The sequence below is a fragment of the Trypanosoma rangeli genome, assembly GCF_003719475.1.
Source record: "Trypanosoma rangeli strain AM80 chromosome Unknown Tra_15.4_contig_00368, whole genome shotgun sequence".
NCBI classification, from domain to species: Eukaryota; Euglenozoa; class Kinetoplastea; order Trypanosomatida; family Trypanosomatidae; genus Trypanosoma; species Trypanosoma rangeli.
The window spans coordinates 2,665-17,303 of record NW_021706112.1 but is presented as its reverse complement, the minus strand read 5'-3'; the positions used below and the strand labels follow the sequence as shown (position 1 = coordinate 17,303).

Genomic DNA, 14,639 nt, shown 5'->3' with positions numbered 1-14,639 from the left:
ACATGTGAGGCAGTGGAAAATGAGTAGGGGAGGAGGTGTGAGCTTCTGCCTCCAGCAATTCTCTGACATAAAGGAGCGTGAGAAACACCTCAACCTTTGCATCACCTCCCACTGTGGCCACCAACAGGGTGTGTCGGTCAAACACACATACATGCACGTATATACATAGGTCCTGTATGGAGAAAAGGGGCATTTGACGTTTGCCTGCTTCTTGTTATTGCCTTCTGGAAGAAGGCAATAAGAAAACAACCACAGCGTATAAAATGTGGATTGTTTATATATATTATATATATATATAATATATATATATAGCCACATATAGCCAGATAGAGAATGAAAGCATAGCTAGTAGCATCAACATACTTGTTAAAAGGTGTTTTGCGCTGGATCAAGAGGCGCCCGAATTTTCTTCTTTCGCCCCCACTTTTTTGAGGTCCCAGTCAACAATAAACCACGGGTGCCGCATAATCTCCTCCACTGTCACCCTCTTGTTCGGGTCTACGACCAACATCTTTGAGATGAGGTCCCGCACATCTGGCGAGAAGTGGCGGGCCATACGGTACTCACCACGTTCAATTTTCGTAAAAAGCGCATTAACGTTATCGTCGTCAAACGGCAAATATCCAGCCAACATGACAAACAGCACCACACCACAGCTCCATACATCCGCCTTGACCCCGTCGTAGCCCTGCTCCTTGAGCACCTCCGGGGCGACGTAGTTGGGTGTGCCGCAAACGGTTTGCAGCATCGTGCCCCTACCCGCTGCATTCCCGGAGTGAATGTTGCTGAGGCCAAAGTCCGATATCTTAAGCGTGTCGTTTGCGTCAAGTAAAAGATTCTCGGGTTTCAAGTCTCTGTGGGCTATGCCCTGGGAGTGGCAATAGTGAATCCCGGCAATGAGTTGATGGAAGTAGCGACGAGCCGTCGGCTCGTCGAAGCGCTTTGCCTCGGCAATCTTGTCAAAGAGCTCTCCACCTGCGACAAGCTCTAGGACAAGGTAGATGTGATTTGTCGTCTGCATCACCTCACGAAGTTCGATGATGTTTGGCTGATGCAGCATTTTCATGACCGAAATCTCGCGCTTCAGCTGCTCCTCCATGCGCTCCCGCACAAGCTGCCCCTTGTCCATAATTTTAATTGCCCACTCCTTCCCCGTCTCCACATCCCGAGCGAGCTTCACCTTGGAGAAGTTGCCTGAGCCAAGCGTCTTGCCAAGTTCATACTTCCCGATACGTTTTGATCCCGCCATCTCGCCTCAATTACAAGCTGTGTTTGTGTGCCTCGCTTGACTGCCCACCTTGCTGCTTCCCCGCTTAGATGGGTTTCAGCCAAAAAACTTCTTCGTAGCTGCGGTGGTGGTGGTGGCTCTTGCAGAGTACAGACACCACAACTCAGAGCCCGGCGGCGACTTTGCACCCCCCGCTATTTTCACACACACAACAAAAAAAAAAAAAATGCGAAGTGTCGTCCTCTTTCTCCCCACACCACACACTAATCTTGTGGTTGTTGTTGTTCAGCGTTTCCTTTCCTTTGTTTTGTTTTCTCTCTGCTTTCCTTCTTTTAATGCTTCCTCGTTTGAGGACCTTGTACGTTTCCGCTCCTTCGCTGCCGCAGTTGCTGCTGTTGTGTTGTGGTGAGCAGCAGTAGCGGTATGTGAGCCTTGGCTTGATCGCTTCCTCACGGGCCCAAAAAAGTTGTGGGACAAACGTCCCATACATACACATGAAAAGAAAAAAAAAACGGAGAAAAAGGTGGAGATGGAGATGCATGTAACACACACACACACACAGAGACAAACATTTATTTATATCTCGTGACGACGGCAACTGCAGGCACGTCACCACCCAATGCCCACAGCACGACATAAAGAAAACCACGCAGACACACCGTCTCTCTCCCTCTCGCTCGCTTCACTGCAGTCGCCCCCCTCCTTCACCTCCCCCCCCCCCCCCTCCTTCTATTTTGTAGGCTTCCCGCAGTGGGCATCTTCTCCCAGAAGGCAAAGTGCAAAAAGAAAAAAATTCCCCTGCTGCGTGTGTGCGTTGTTTGCTTGAAAAAAAAAAAACTCTCCTCTGTCGTCTTTTGTTGTTTCCTCACCACCGCATCGCCCTGAGGCGTTGCTGTCACGGGAGATGTCCATGGCCCCGCGGATGGGGGCATCCAGCAACAGCCACAGAGAGAGAGTAGAAACGCACGCAAAGAAAGCAACGACAAGAAACAAAAAGTAAAAACACATTTATTTGCATTTTTCATGTTATTTACAAGTATGCGCACCGGTGTCTTTGACGTGTCGCCCCCACGCCGCCGCCTCCAGTTGCAGGGAACATGCGTCGCTGAGGACCCTCATGAGGAGAAACAGGCAGGCACGCGTACAATCCGTAGCACAGCCTAAATCGCATACAACGGAAACAACAAAAACAAAAAAGCAATGAAATCCGTCGGCGCATGCACGGACAGACACATAACAACCAGTAGGAGAGAAAGAGCGGGACGCAGGTGAAACATACCGCAAAAACAAGGCTCACAAAACGGTGCATCTAAAGATTCGTACGAACTCCATAAACAATTGCCAGAAGGAGAAGATGGTGAGTGCTACCGGTGAAGCGTGCGAACACACACAGACACGCATAGAGATAGTGAGATACCAGAGCACTCTGACTCATTCGTTGCCTAAACTTGATCATCGCATCTTCGTTCATCCGTCCCCTCTTCCTGCAGAACGGTGCCTCTCACCTTCCTCTTCTCTTGGTGGGAGGAGCAGGAGTTCGGAGCACCTAACCCAAACACACCCGTCACTAAACTACAATAACCATAACACGACTGCTCCCACATATATATACACACACGCGAAAAAAAAAAAGGGGGTGGGGGTGGGGGCTGAGGAGGAGGAAAGTGGCAAGACACCCTCGCCAGCGTCACCACTGCTACATGTTGTTGGCAATCTTTCACGCTGCCACGTCAGCCCAACAGAAGAATGAAGCATCCGCGCAAACCACGCACTCCCTGCAGCAGTGGGGTCCCAAGTGTATCATACTTTCAATCGATCATGTCATTTATTCTTCATTTTTCGCAAAAACAAAACAAAACAAAAAAAAAACAGAACCAAGAAGGGGCACTCAAGCAGCAATGTTAAGGAAAAATAAGACAAAGACACCACAAAGTTCGCCCACATCAACAGCAGCTACTCCCACCCCCTCAATAAATCTAAAGACTTTGTTTGTTTCTTTGCTTACATTCGTCATTGTTTTCTCATCCACCCATCCACTATTATTTATTTTTTCTTTCTTTTTGTTTTTTTTTTCTATTTTTCTTTTCCGGTTTTCATTTGACTCTTCTTTTTTTTTTTTTGCGCATTGTGTCTGCATTTCTTCCTTGTGTGTTTGGTACGTGCATTCACAACTTCGCACACCTACACGCGCACAAACAGGGGTCCAAAAAGGGAAACACGCAAACAACAATTCCATCCACATACAGACGTTCACATAACGCTGCAGCACTTCGAGTTCGCCTTCGATGTTGGACCAGGGTGACGCAGGAGTGGCGGCGCAACCATCTTGTCGCATTCTCTTACATCCTCATGACAGGCGGCGACTACCTCATCGACCCTCCGTGGCATGGCAGGCATAGTTGGGTTGGATGCCTTTGGTGCCACGGGTGGCGCGTCGCTTGGTTCCCGCACCGTGGGTAACGTGACTAGAGAGAGCGGTTCTGTCAACTCCCCTTTTTGCTCACTGGCCGTCTTTGCTTCTGTCTTCATAACCGTTTGTTGTTGCACATTTTCCTCAGGCACCCGCCTCTTGACTTCTGGTGCCTTGCATTTTTCTGCAGCCTCCTCACGTTTCACAGTTTCTTCCGCGGCTGCATTTTTTAGTTCCTTACATTTTTCATGTCCTCCTTTAGCCTCTTCTTCCATAGCCACGTGCTTTAAGTCCTCACATGGCACCCTCGCCTCTACCTCCTCACCGCCATGTGCTGCCGCATTCATCCTCTCAAGACCGGCATTTTTGTCGACTAGAGAAGCTAAACCTTCCGTCGTCACTCGGCGAGACAAAGTGACATGACTAGACTTCGTATTTTGATCCGCTAAAGGTTGTGCCGCACCCGTTTCGCACACCTCGTACACGCCAAGGACAGCCACAGCCGAGGTGGAGGCGGATGCAGACGTCGAAGCCATATTTACAGTTTGGACTCGTTTTTGCTCGTTGAGAGGAAAAGAATGGCAATGCTTAGTTGCGTAATGTAAAACTGACGCCGATGGAGCAGCATCGGTGTCACTCTCAGAGGAAACTACAATGTCAAGAGAGCTCATGCGTGTCTTAGAAAGAGCCTGCGCTGATGGGGTTAATTCCCTCCCTCCTTCCTTCGTTTTGGCCGCAGCTACAGTGGCCACTGACGTCTCACTACTTGGAATCCTCGGTGAAGGCGATGTGGTCCTGGCACCTTGATTCTTTCCATGTAACGGCGTCCGCTGTGTTAGCACTTGTGAGGTACTAGACAGGCGCGGGATGCAAGACTTTTTGATCGTCACACGCTCTCTTCCCGCCTCCGCCGTCACCGCAGCCGAGCTGTGAAGAGCAATAGCTGAAGACCGCCTCGAGTCCGTCTTGCTGGTGAGCGAGACGGCTGCGACACCGTTTCGATGCAAGATGCTCCTGCTTGAGGGGTTGCTCATACTGTTGGAGCTGCGTCGCTTGCATTCTCGCTTGGCTACACGCCTGAGTTGGCGTTTTCCTGTGGGCCCGCGAGAGGTGCCATGTGACGATCTAGCACAAACAGGCAGCGCAAGTGAGGACGGCGATAACGTCGTCTCCGGGGACACGCTCGATGATGACACCTCAACGGTAATAAGCGCCGCCCCCACACCATCCTTGTCTTGCGAAAGATAATGTGGGGCAGTAACATCAGCTCTGATGGCAGCACCATTTTTTGTCACCGACTTTCCGGCACTGCCGTTTCTACACTTGACTGCACTGGCAATCTGCTGGGTCCCGTGAGGCGTTAAAGCGGAACCCACCCGGGGCAGTTTCTCACTTATTGCATCTTCCTTTCCTCCTTGAAAGGAGGAGTTGGGCTGCACAGCCTCACTTACACTTGATGCAGCCGTAGTACCAGGGCTCCGATTATAATGAGACGTGCTATCAAGCAGCCAGTCCGTCCGCGAGGCACGACATTTGACTAGTGGCTCGCACTTCGTCAGTTCCTCCAGCTCCTGGTGAATGTTAGAAGGCTCGCGTTCATAATTTTGTTGAGCCATATTTTAACGTCTTTTTTTTTGTTTCTCGCTTTTCCCAGAGACAACTTTAGATTGTCGGACACCCAACGAGGAAGCCAATCCACCGGGCGGAACTGCCCTTTGTATTCTTGACAATCTGCCTTGTATGTTTATCGCGCGCTCTCTCACTCTTGGAAGTGTGTTGTGGTTGTCGTTGCTTCTTTTTTTGTTCCCTTCACTGCCAAGCACGTACCAACGCCCCTTGTCGAGTCCACCCCCAGCAGCTCTCCGCGGTGCAGCGGGTGCGTGGCATGTTTGGCGGCAGCAGTGAAAAAGTGAAGAAGAAGAAGTGCGGGGAAGCAAAGCCAATGCGCAGTGGCGGGAAAGAAACAGCAGCACGACTCAACCACATGCATGAGGCGGCCACACACACACACAGAAAGAGAAAAACAAAAAACAAAAACAAGTGCACGCAACTAACATATAGCCAGATAGCGAGAGCAAAAACCAACACAAACACAAAGAAAACAAAAAAGTTCCTGCCTCGCTGCCACTGCAAGTAAGCGCCTTTTTTCACCGGCCGATGCCGTTTGGAATATTGACGGCACCGCCTTGACTTATTTTGTTGGGAGGAAAAAAAAAAAACTGGGAAAAGACGTTTCGACGCATCCCCCCTTTTTCCCCCCACATCCCACATCCGTTTTTAAGCCACTTCGTTTACAGACTAAACTACTGCCAGATAAGTAGGGTCTCTCACTTGTTTCTCAAAAACACTTTTTTTTTGCTTATTTTCTTCTCCCCACCTCTCTTTCTCTCTCTTGGAGAAGCAGTGGAATTTTCCTCGCATCCCCTCCTTCCATCTATCATTGCCGGCGCCAAGAAACACAGCATTTGCCTCCAAGACACAGACAAAACACGCAAAGTGAGACTGAGAGAGACGCGTACACACAGCAATGAAAATAAGGATACGTACATATATTTACTTACACGTGGATGTCTATATAATAGCTATGCATATGCATATCTTTGCAAGGTCCTTAGTGGATGCGTTTTGTTCCCCTGACTATTCTAATAAACATGTGTCTGTGTCTGTTTGTGTATGTATGTTGTGGTGGCGTTGGTGCTCTTGTGCGCTCGCTTGGCCCTGCATATACGCCGTGGTTCGCGCGGTCTTTTTTTCCCCCCGCTCACCTGCGGGAGCATCCAACATAAATGCCTCGAGATGGATCTCCGCAAAAAATGGGTGTTTTAACAATTGTTGGGTGCTTCACCGCTCCCCCTCTAGCTTAATTCAAAGGCAGTTGCCAAGGAAGTCGCAATACGGACCGAAGCACACATACTCCTCTCGCGCGTTTCCTCGTGCCTCTTAAACTGTTCAACTTCCTCCTCCGTCGGAAGGCTACGAGAAAGTCCTATCCAGTTTCCAAATACGGTAAATAAAAATGTAGTGGGTTGAGGTCACCGGCGACGTTCCAGATGGGGCGCTGCAGCATCTCACTGCCCACGCATCCCACGGCCCGCATGTCGCCTGCCATTGCTGGGGGTGACCGGTGAATGATCTCCGGTGTCATCCAGTGTGGCGAGCGCCGCAGTTCCTCACGTCCCTCAGCCTCGTGAAGGGTGCCGCTACATACAACGTCCGCCAAGTTGCAACAGCCCCTCTTTGTAATAAGAGTGCCCCCCCCCCCACCCCCTTGATATCCTGATGCACAAGAGCCATGCCATGCAGGTGGTGAAGTCCACGCAAGATATGAATCATGTACTTTTGAATGACCACAAGTGGAAGGCTGCCAAATTTCTCTCACCATGGTGTAAATGTTGCCGCACCCGACGTACTCGGTAAACACGCGTAACTCACGCTCGCGCTCCAGATGGGTGTTTCCAAGAAAACGCATAATATTTATTCTGTCAAGCTGGACGCAAGCACGTCCAGCTCCTTCCACGGCTAAATAATAAAATATTTATCCACATTATCATTTACTTTGGCTATTTTTACCGCCACCAGAGTGGAGTGGCCGGGAAATAATCCAAAATGAACCGCCACAAAAACTGCCGCAATCAATCAGATTTCCCAGCTGCACCTTTTTTCCAAATCTTCGTGACCATTGGCATCGAATTCCCCACAACAAACAACGGAGAAAGCTGTGGATACGCAAACTCGACGTGCTCACCTGACAATCCGGACGATGCCTAGACATCACACGAAGCTGGTCCAACGCATCTTCGTTCAGTGGCATCGGTAGCATCACGGAATTTTCACGACCCAGTTTATGCGTGCTGCACTCAGAACCCTTTCCACACCTCGGAGTACCCCCGAGGATGGTGCTGCACACCGATGCATATTTATTTAAATGCGGTTCCAGCCACAACAGCCTCACCATTTGTGGATGGCAAACCCAAATAAAAAAAAAATGCCTTTCTACGACGGCACTGAGAAAAGTCCAGCATTCCGTCTGACGCTCCGCAACAAAGCTCTCGGTAACGTAGCGCACACTCAGTATGCAAATAGTAGGAAGGGGTGGCAGGGTGCTCATCAGGGATTTCAGCTCCCGCAATAAAGGCACCAACTCCAAAAAAGCAGTAGCACTTCACCGAGTACGATTTCTCCTTACTATCACGGTCATGCAAGGAGAGGAGAAAAACAATCTTCTTCGCCTCCACCCTATCAAATGGCGCGATAACACGTCAACGTCCAGCCGCTCGCTGCACGGCCGTCTCGTCTCCTCCTGCGGCCAAGACGGAGTTTTGGTTCCGACCACCACCTCCAGACGTAGGAGAAACAGTTCGGTTTTCGTGTCGCTTAGACAATGAATAAAAGTGCTGCGTGACTGTAAACATGTACCCTGATTGAGGGTTCAAAACAGCGGTGGCTTGGAACGATGTACTTGTGAAGGAGGAGGTGGAGGCAAAAGATTGACGTGCTACCGAACTCAAAGGCGATTCATCCCGCGGTGTAGATGGTGGTACCTCTAACGGTGAGGCATAAACGATCAATGTTGACGCGTGGGGGCGCGTTACTCGTCAGACGCTCATGTTGTGACCCCACCTCTGCGGGCAACCCTCATTCATGCAAGAAGGCACCCGCCCTGGATAATTTCCTCGCCACAGACAAGATGAACGACAAAGAAGGCAGGGAAGGGCACCGCAAACAAGCAAATGACTTCCTACCAGTCCTTCCAAGCCCTGTAACCATTAGATCTAGGACCCCACAGGAAGTTGCTGCAATTCTGTCCCGACCCCTGGTTTTTGCTGCAATTGGCAAATGCACACTTGCCTTGCGGGTTCCCGGCGTAGTTGCACCCGTCCTCGTCCGCGGTGAAGACCCTCGTACTCAAGTTACCATCATTACTTGCCGAAACGGAGGTCGAGGCAGAAGCAGAGGCAGTAGCGGTTGTATCTTTTACCCTTTCCGTCGGCGACTGCAAAAAATAAAATAAAACTATGAAAAGGAGGAGCAACATCTGAGAAAATTACGACACAGCGCATTGCCTCTCTAGTTGCTGCGTCCGTACGTAAAACTAAAGCTATGGCACCAAAACTGCGCGCCGAGGAGTAAACCCCAAGCTTCCCACCCTCACTACCGGCCGAAAAAGATGCCGTGTTCGTCCGTGACCCGAATGCCCCACCTCTGACTACGGTACCCGATGCTGCATCCGCCACACTAATAGAATCATCTGCACGGAATGCCTTGGGTGGCTGAGTAACGGACGTCTCCTCCACTGCGCAGCTGCATTCATGTGTGGCGCATCGCTCCGGTCGCACGGAGGAAGCCTCCTCACTGTCCACTGAACTGGAGTTTGTCAACTGAAGCGAATCACCCAGCTCATGCAACGCAAAAGAACTAGTGATCCGTCTGGCTTACCCTGTCGCCCAAAGTAACTCATTCGCCTGGCGTTGCTGCAGTCTTGTCCATAATTTCTTTGCGAACCTCCCCACAAAACCAAGGCACGTGAGACCAGACGTGCGGAGGACAAACTCAATATCAAGGTGGCTGCGAACCACGCAGAAAGTGCAAGCCTCGTGCAGCAATGGCACCGTCACAAAATGTCCATCATCCAAGGAGTTGGTGTCCTCGTGCCGGTTGGGTGCATCCATTCTGTACATGCGTATCGTGTGCAGAGAAGGGGCTGGGGGTGTCTAACAGCAGCTGCGCCCTCTCGGGAGAGAGGGCCACCCTCGAGGAGTCCACAAAACTCAATAACAATAGTAATAATAACTGCGACTTATTGTCGGACGTGACGGTAACGACGGGGAGACACAGGCAGAAGAACCCCTCTTCAAACGTCAAGCAAACCACATCAAAGATAAAACTAATGCAGCAAAATAATATATAAGTGTCGAGAGTCAAGGGCGCGCTTTCACCCCGCCACCTCCAGAGGGCAGAAAACAAAAACAAAACGCACGGTATATATATTATATACGATCTCTGTAGAGGGGTGTGTGTTGCTTCGGTGCAGTCGCTTCTCGGCACCTCCAACCGGTTCTTTTTTTCTTTTTCTATTCTCACGTTACCACCCACACGCTTCACCTTTGTGTGGGTGAGAGTGTTTGGGAGGAGTGGCGGCAGAAGAATTTCACAGGAGTGTCACACACACATACATACATACACAAAAATGATGGAGGAAAACAATGTGACTCAAATGTTTCTGACTGAATTCCTATAGGAGAAAGAAGAAAAAGAAAAAAAAAGGCAAAAAAGGAGATCGTAGCATCCACGCCAGTAGGGAGATATGTCACGAAACACTGCGTCTCTACAGTGAAGAGAAGGGAGAAAGCAAATGGACAGCAGCACACAGTAAAACATGCTCAGTACTATATATGTATGGGTAGTTGAAATATTAGAAGCAGTAAAAACTGCATAGCTAAGGGCAGTGCAAGCATCATCCGCGCAAGATCATTTGTGGCCCCGTAAAAATCTGCCACTGAACAAAACGGAGAAACAAAACGCAAAGTAAACAAAGAACAAAAGCTGGCGGAAAGCAAACATTGACAGCGATGGCGGAAGGAAGGCGTTAAGGAAAGAAAAAGGGAGAAGAGAGCATTTCAGATGCCCACAATCACGCTCCACACACACCCATGTTGCCCCCCGCCCCTACAGCCCACCCCCGGCGCGTAGATGAAAGGGGTGTGCAGCGCAAAAAAAAACAAAACAAAGAGGGGGTCCGTCGAAAAGGAGAGCGGCAATGAAATAAATAAATAATGCAAAGAAAGGAAGTGCAGGAATGCGCAAACAACCACATACAAAAGAGTTAGAAAAAGACAAAAACAAAAAAAGAAGGAACATGCAGGAAAAACAAAGGGAAAAGAGAGGAACAGGAGGAGGAGAAGGAAAAACAAAACAAAAAAAAAGGTCTTCTTCCCGCGCAGAAAAAAAAACAACAACAACAACGACCCAGAAAGATACAATGAAAACAGAGAAAATCAATGATCATAATTGAGGAACTCTCTCTCTCTCTCTCTCTCGTTCTTTCATTCTTCTTTTGCTAGCCTCTGAAATTGGCTTCCATCCCCACGTTTATTTTTCTCATCTCTTCCATTCGTGTCCCTTTCCTCCTTGGGGTGCGCCATGCACCTGCCCCACTGTGGTATACACATTGAGTACGTGCGTAATACACCCACACAGTGGGGTCTTCATGCACGTGTCCCAGAGTCATATATATATATATATATCCGCTTGTTTCCTTTTACCTTGGTTTCGTCCCACACATTAGCCGCAGCTGCGGCAGCAATTCGTTTTTTTTTTTTTGGGTGGGGGGTTTTAGGTTAAATCTCCTTCCTCTTCTGTTGCGTTCTTCCCATCAACCGTACGGTTGTACATATAAACCCACATCTAAATACATATATGCGTACTGCCAACCCAATTCATTGCTTCGTTGTGGTTAGCAGTTTTTTTTGTTTTTTTTTTGTTGTTGTTTTTGTGTCTACGACACTTTCACGTAAATCCTTCCCCCCCCCTCTCAAGTTGCTACTCCCTTTGTTTTTGTGTGTTTGTGTGAGTTTTGTTTGTTTTTTTCATCATTGCCTTCTTTACATTATTTAGTTGATCCCCTCACATTTGCATCTGCCGCTTCTCCGTCCCCACCCGCCTTTCCTTCTCTACCCAGACTTATCTCGTCTCCGTCCAATCATCCCACTTTTTTTCTTTTTTTTCTTTTTCGTCTGCTTCCACATTCTTATTCCTGCAGCCCGACCTTCTCTTCACCCTCCGCTCTCCTCCACTAATTCTCTTGGGGGCCTCCTTGGGGCTGATGTGGAGAGTGTAGAGGCCACTTTTCTCGCCTTCCTGCCGTTGTGTCTGTTGCGCTGCCTCTTGCCGCTCACCCGTAAACAAAAACAAAAAACAAAAAAAAAACAAAAAATCTTTTCTCTTTTCTTTTTTTTTCTTTTTTGTTCTTCCCTCTTTGTTGTCTGATTTTTTTTCCCTTTCGCACCTCGTCAGCTCTCCTTTCTTTTTTTCTTTTTTGGAGGAGTTTATACTTCCCCCCCTTTCCGTTTGCTTTCTTGTTACTTTCTGCGCTCAGCAACAACCGCCACTGTTGCTGCTGCTGCCGGAGGGGCGGTTGCCACCCGAGAGGAGAGGTTTACTGTTAGCCGCCCCACCGCCAGCCCCACCGCCCTGCGCGGCCAGCCGCTTCTTGATGTCCATTGCCATCCGCGTGAAGGCCTCCTCAACGTTCGAGGCCTCCTTCGCGCTGGTCTCAAGGAACGGGATGCCGAGGTTGTCGGCGAAGTCCTTCGCCATCTGCGTGTCAACGGCCTTCTTGAGCACCAGGTCGCACTTGTTGCCGACAAGCAACTTATTCACATTCTCGCTGGCAAACTTGTCAATCTCGGAGAGCCATGTCTTGACGTTGTTGAAGCTTTCCATGTCCGTTGTGTCGTACACAATGATGATGCCGTGGGCGCCGCGGTAGTAACTACTTGTAATCGTGCGGAAACGCTCCTGCCCGGCGGTGTCCCAAATCTGCAGCTTCACCACCTTCCCATCGAGGTTAAGGGTGCGAATTTTGAAGTCAACACCAATCGTACTGATGTAGCTCTCGGTGTAGCTGTCGTCGGCAAAGCGGAGGAGGAGACAAGACTTACCCACACCACTGTCGCCAATAAGAAGCAGTTTAAAGAGGTGATCGTATTCGGCGGACATTTCCTGTTTTCTTTCCCTTGTCGTGTGTATGGGTGGATGAGTGTGTTTTTGTAATTTTTGCTTTTTGCTGTGTTAGATTTGCCTTGGTTTGCGTGCAACTACGAATAACCTGCTCAAGCCGAAGTATCCACCTTGCTACAGACCTATGACTTTCTCTACGGCCACCGAGGCGGGAGAGAAGAAAGAAGAAGGAAAAAAAAAAAAAAATAGGCCCCGCGATGGGTCTTCCACCAAAAGACGTCCCATGGGGAAAAACCAGCGGGCTCCTGCGCTCACAGGCACAACAAGCGAGACCGCGCAGCGAAGGTTGCTTTCGGTGTTTACTAGAAAGTCATGGAGTCATGAAGCCAATCAGAAGCGTTACGTCACCTATGGGTGTGGGCACGAAGGACATTGATGGGAGTTGCTAACGACGATGTGGCGGTGACCAAACAAGGCCACTTCCCCCACCCCCCACCCCACCCCATGAGAAGGGAAAGACAAAAAAGAAACAACAACAACAACAACAAAATATACGCAGACCCTTCTTTTTGGTGTCGTTCACTTCCCCACTGTCTCAATTTCGGCAGTGCGGTTATCTTTTGTTTTTTTTTGTTTTTTTACGCGGGTTTCAGGCTCACGCCCCTCCTCTCTTTGAGACGCAGAAACACAGTACCGCGTAGAACAGTCATCCACACACTTCCCACCGCAATGTTTCACAGCTAACGGCGCAGAACTATTTCATGTTGTGCTTCCTGGTACGTATTCCCCAGTCAATACAATAAACCATAGCTATACCCACTAGCCTTGAAAAACAGTGGAGCAGCAGAAGAAAATAAACCTTTCAGAAAGTCCGTGTAACGTGGAGCACATAATGAATAATAACTTCAAATCCCAAATTGTGCAGTTGTATGTAAACGCATACACATGTACAGATGGTTGTATCTATGTAGAAGCATATAGTCTGTAGTATGGGAGAGAAAAGAATAGGAAAAAAAAAACGCGTTGAAGTTATTGGTTTTGCAGTCAGTATAACGCTTAATGTGGAGCCCATCTTCTCAATCAAACCCCATCTAGTACTACGAATCGCAGTATTGGTGGTGGCACCGGTAGAAGGAGTAGAAGCAGCGGCAACGAAGAAAAAGAAAAAGAAAAAGGCAACCGACGAGCACACTTAAGCACTACCCCCATCAAGCTGCCGTTCCGCTGTTCTCCTTCTCCCCCTTCTTCTTCCAGCCTCCTTTCTTAGCCCCCTTAGGGTTGCTTACACGAGGAAAAGAAGCGGGGTTGTTTGTTCGTTCGTTTGTTTCCCTTTCAAAGTCTTACGTATGTGGATAAAAAAAAGAAAACAAAGATACGAGTGGGCGGCTCATATGCTGGCAATTGAATGTCATGACGTGTCGCATCGCAGCGTTCTCCATACTAACCAGAGCTCGTTATATTTTTAGTGATGTTGCGCGTCTCACTGCCCAATCCTTTTATATCAACTTTACCACAAGGTGAAACAGCGCCTTTTTACCTGCCCGTTCAAAGTGTCGGATGCTAGACAGCCCCACTCTTGCACTGCAAACCATTCGACGTTGCAGGCCTACAACACTAACAAAGATGGACTATCGATTATCATTTTCATACTAATATAATATAGGCACAAGCATGCAAAGCACGTACGCCACACTGTCATCCTCGCTGGGGCAGCGTCGTGTGAAATGAGAGTCTAACACGCGAGCTGGTGGCTAACGTAGCTCACTCCCCCACTCTTCCTCTCAACACAGTAGTACCCCCCACGTCAGATGCACTATTGGCCCTCATCCCACACTTTCACATTTGTGTTGCTTGTATTTTTATTTCCTCTTCTTATCTTTTTTGTCTGTTTTTCCTCAGTTATCCTTCTCTCTCGTCCTTTCATTGTGTCTCTTATATCAGTGATTTCACACACACCACATACCAGCTGCTGTGGCAGATGTATTGCTGATTTTCTTCTTCTTATTTCAATTTCTGCTCCTGCCGCGCCCCTCACCTTCCCCAAGCGCACCATCGCTTCCATTCCTCTTCTTTTTCTTTTTGCTTTTGTTTTTTTCCGGTTTTTTTTTCTCTGTTTGGTGTTGATGTTGTTTTTTAACGTTTTTTTTTGTTTCCGTCCGCGTAATAGAAAAACAACAATAAATAAATAAATAAAAAAACTATCCTTATCTTGCGCCCTCACGCCTCAGGGCATCCCCTTCCGGCGCACGCAACTGCCGTGTTACGTGCTTATCAATTTAGTTGTCTTAACCTCCTCCCCCCCCCCCACCCACACACACACCG

The 14,639-nt window shown here is 48.8% G+C and overlaps 5 protein-coding genes across 5 annotated transcripts, besides 26 other annotated features; all 5 read right to left on the bottom strand.

Moving 5' to 3' along the window:
- Positions 1-275: 275 nt before the first annotated feature.
- Positions 276-311: a microsatellite.
- A 77-nt stretch (positions 312-388) lies between these two features.
- TraAM80_08044 (serine/threonine protein kinase) lies at positions 389-1,249 on the bottom strand (the record flags this gene model as incomplete). Its single annotated transcript, XM_029384806.1, has 1 exon — positions 389-1,249. One exon carries the CDS (start codon positions 1,247-1,249, stop codon positions 389-391), a length of 861 nt encoding a protein of 286 aa, XP_029235355.1.
- Positions 1,250-1,772: 523 nt separating this feature from the next.
- Positions 1,773-1,799: a microsatellite.
- A 91-nt stretch (positions 1,800-1,890) lies between these two features.
- Positions 1,891-1,922: a sequence feature (GA-rich).
- Positions 1,923-1,955: a sequence feature (G-rich).
- Positions 1,956-3,071: 1,116 nt separating this feature from the next.
- Positions 3,072-3,106: a microsatellite.
- A 161-nt stretch (positions 3,107-3,267) lies between these two features.
- Positions 3,268-3,348: a sequence feature (A-rich).
- Positions 3,349-3,478: 130 nt separating this feature from the next.
- Positions 3,479-5,254, bottom strand: TraAM80_08043 (uncharacterized protein; the record flags this gene model as incomplete). Its single annotated transcript, XM_029384805.1, has 1 exon — positions 3,479-5,254. One exon carries the CDS (start codon positions 5,252-5,254, stop codon positions 3,479-3,481), a length of 1,776 nt encoding a protein of 591 aa, XP_029235354.1.
- Positions 5,255-6,624: 1,370 nt separating this feature from the next.
- On the bottom strand, positions 6,625-7,107 carry TraAM80_08042 (protein kinase; the record flags this gene model as incomplete). The annotated part of the gene is made up of 1 exon (XM_029384804.1): positions 6,625-7,107. The coding sequence occupies one exon, from the start codon at positions 7,105-7,107 to the stop codon at positions 6,625-6,627; it is 483 nt and encodes a 160-aa protein (XP_029235353.1).
- A 78-nt stretch (positions 7,108-7,185) lies between these two features.
- TraAM80_08041 (protein kinase) lies at positions 7,186-7,746 on the bottom strand (the record flags this gene model as incomplete). The annotated part of the gene is made up of 1 exon (XM_029384803.1): positions 7,186-7,746. One exon carries the CDS (start codon positions 7,744-7,746, stop codon positions 7,186-7,188), a length of 561 nt encoding a protein of 186 aa, XP_029235352.1.
- Positions 7,747-9,798: 2,052 nt separating this feature from the next.
- Positions 9,799-9,822: a microsatellite.
- Positions 9,823-10,454: 632 nt separating this feature from the next.
- Positions 10,455-10,561: a microsatellite.
- A 19-nt stretch (positions 10,562-10,580) lies between these two features.
- Positions 10,581-10,604: a microsatellite.
- A 50-nt stretch (positions 10,605-10,654) lies between these two features.
- Positions 10,655-10,691: a sequence feature (GA-rich).
- Positions 10,692-10,864: 173 nt separating this feature from the next.
- Positions 10,865-10,882: a microsatellite.
- Positions 10,883-11,084: 202 nt separating this feature from the next.
- Positions 11,085-11,098: a microsatellite.
- Positions 11,099-11,129: a microsatellite.
- Positions 11,130-11,185: 56 nt separating this feature from the next.
- Positions 11,186-11,225: a sequence feature (A-rich).
- Positions 11,226-11,346: 121 nt separating this feature from the next.
- Positions 11,347-11,368: a microsatellite.
- A 169-nt stretch (positions 11,369-11,537) lies between these two features.
- Positions 11,538-11,571: a microsatellite.
- Positions 11,572-11,673: a sequence feature (A-rich).
- A 56-nt stretch (positions 11,674-11,729) lies between these two features.
- TraAM80_08040 (small GTP-binding protein Rab1) lies at positions 11,730-12,356 on the bottom strand (the record flags this gene model as incomplete). The annotated part of the gene is made up of 1 exon (XM_029384802.1): positions 11,730-12,356. One exon carries the CDS (start codon positions 12,354-12,356, stop codon positions 11,730-11,732), a length of 627 nt encoding a protein of 208 aa, XP_029235351.1.
- A 178-nt stretch (positions 12,357-12,534) lies between these two features.
- Positions 12,535-12,563: a microsatellite.
- A 268-nt stretch (positions 12,564-12,831) lies between these two features.
- Positions 12,832-12,845: a microsatellite.
- Positions 12,846-12,865: a microsatellite.
- A 70-nt stretch (positions 12,866-12,935) lies between these two features.
- Positions 12,936-12,957: a microsatellite.
- Positions 12,958-13,622: 665 nt separating this feature from the next.
- Positions 13,623-13,644: a microsatellite.
- A 530-nt stretch (positions 13,645-14,174) lies between these two features.
- Positions 14,175-14,213: a sequence feature (A-rich).
- Positions 14,214-14,378: 165 nt separating this feature from the next.
- Positions 14,379-14,410: a sequence feature (A-rich).
- An 83-nt stretch (positions 14,411-14,493) lies between these two features.
- Positions 14,494-14,515: a microsatellite.
- Positions 14,516-14,605: 90 nt separating this feature from the next.
- Positions 14,606-14,638: a sequence feature (G-rich).
- Position 14,639: the final 1 nt, after the last annotated feature.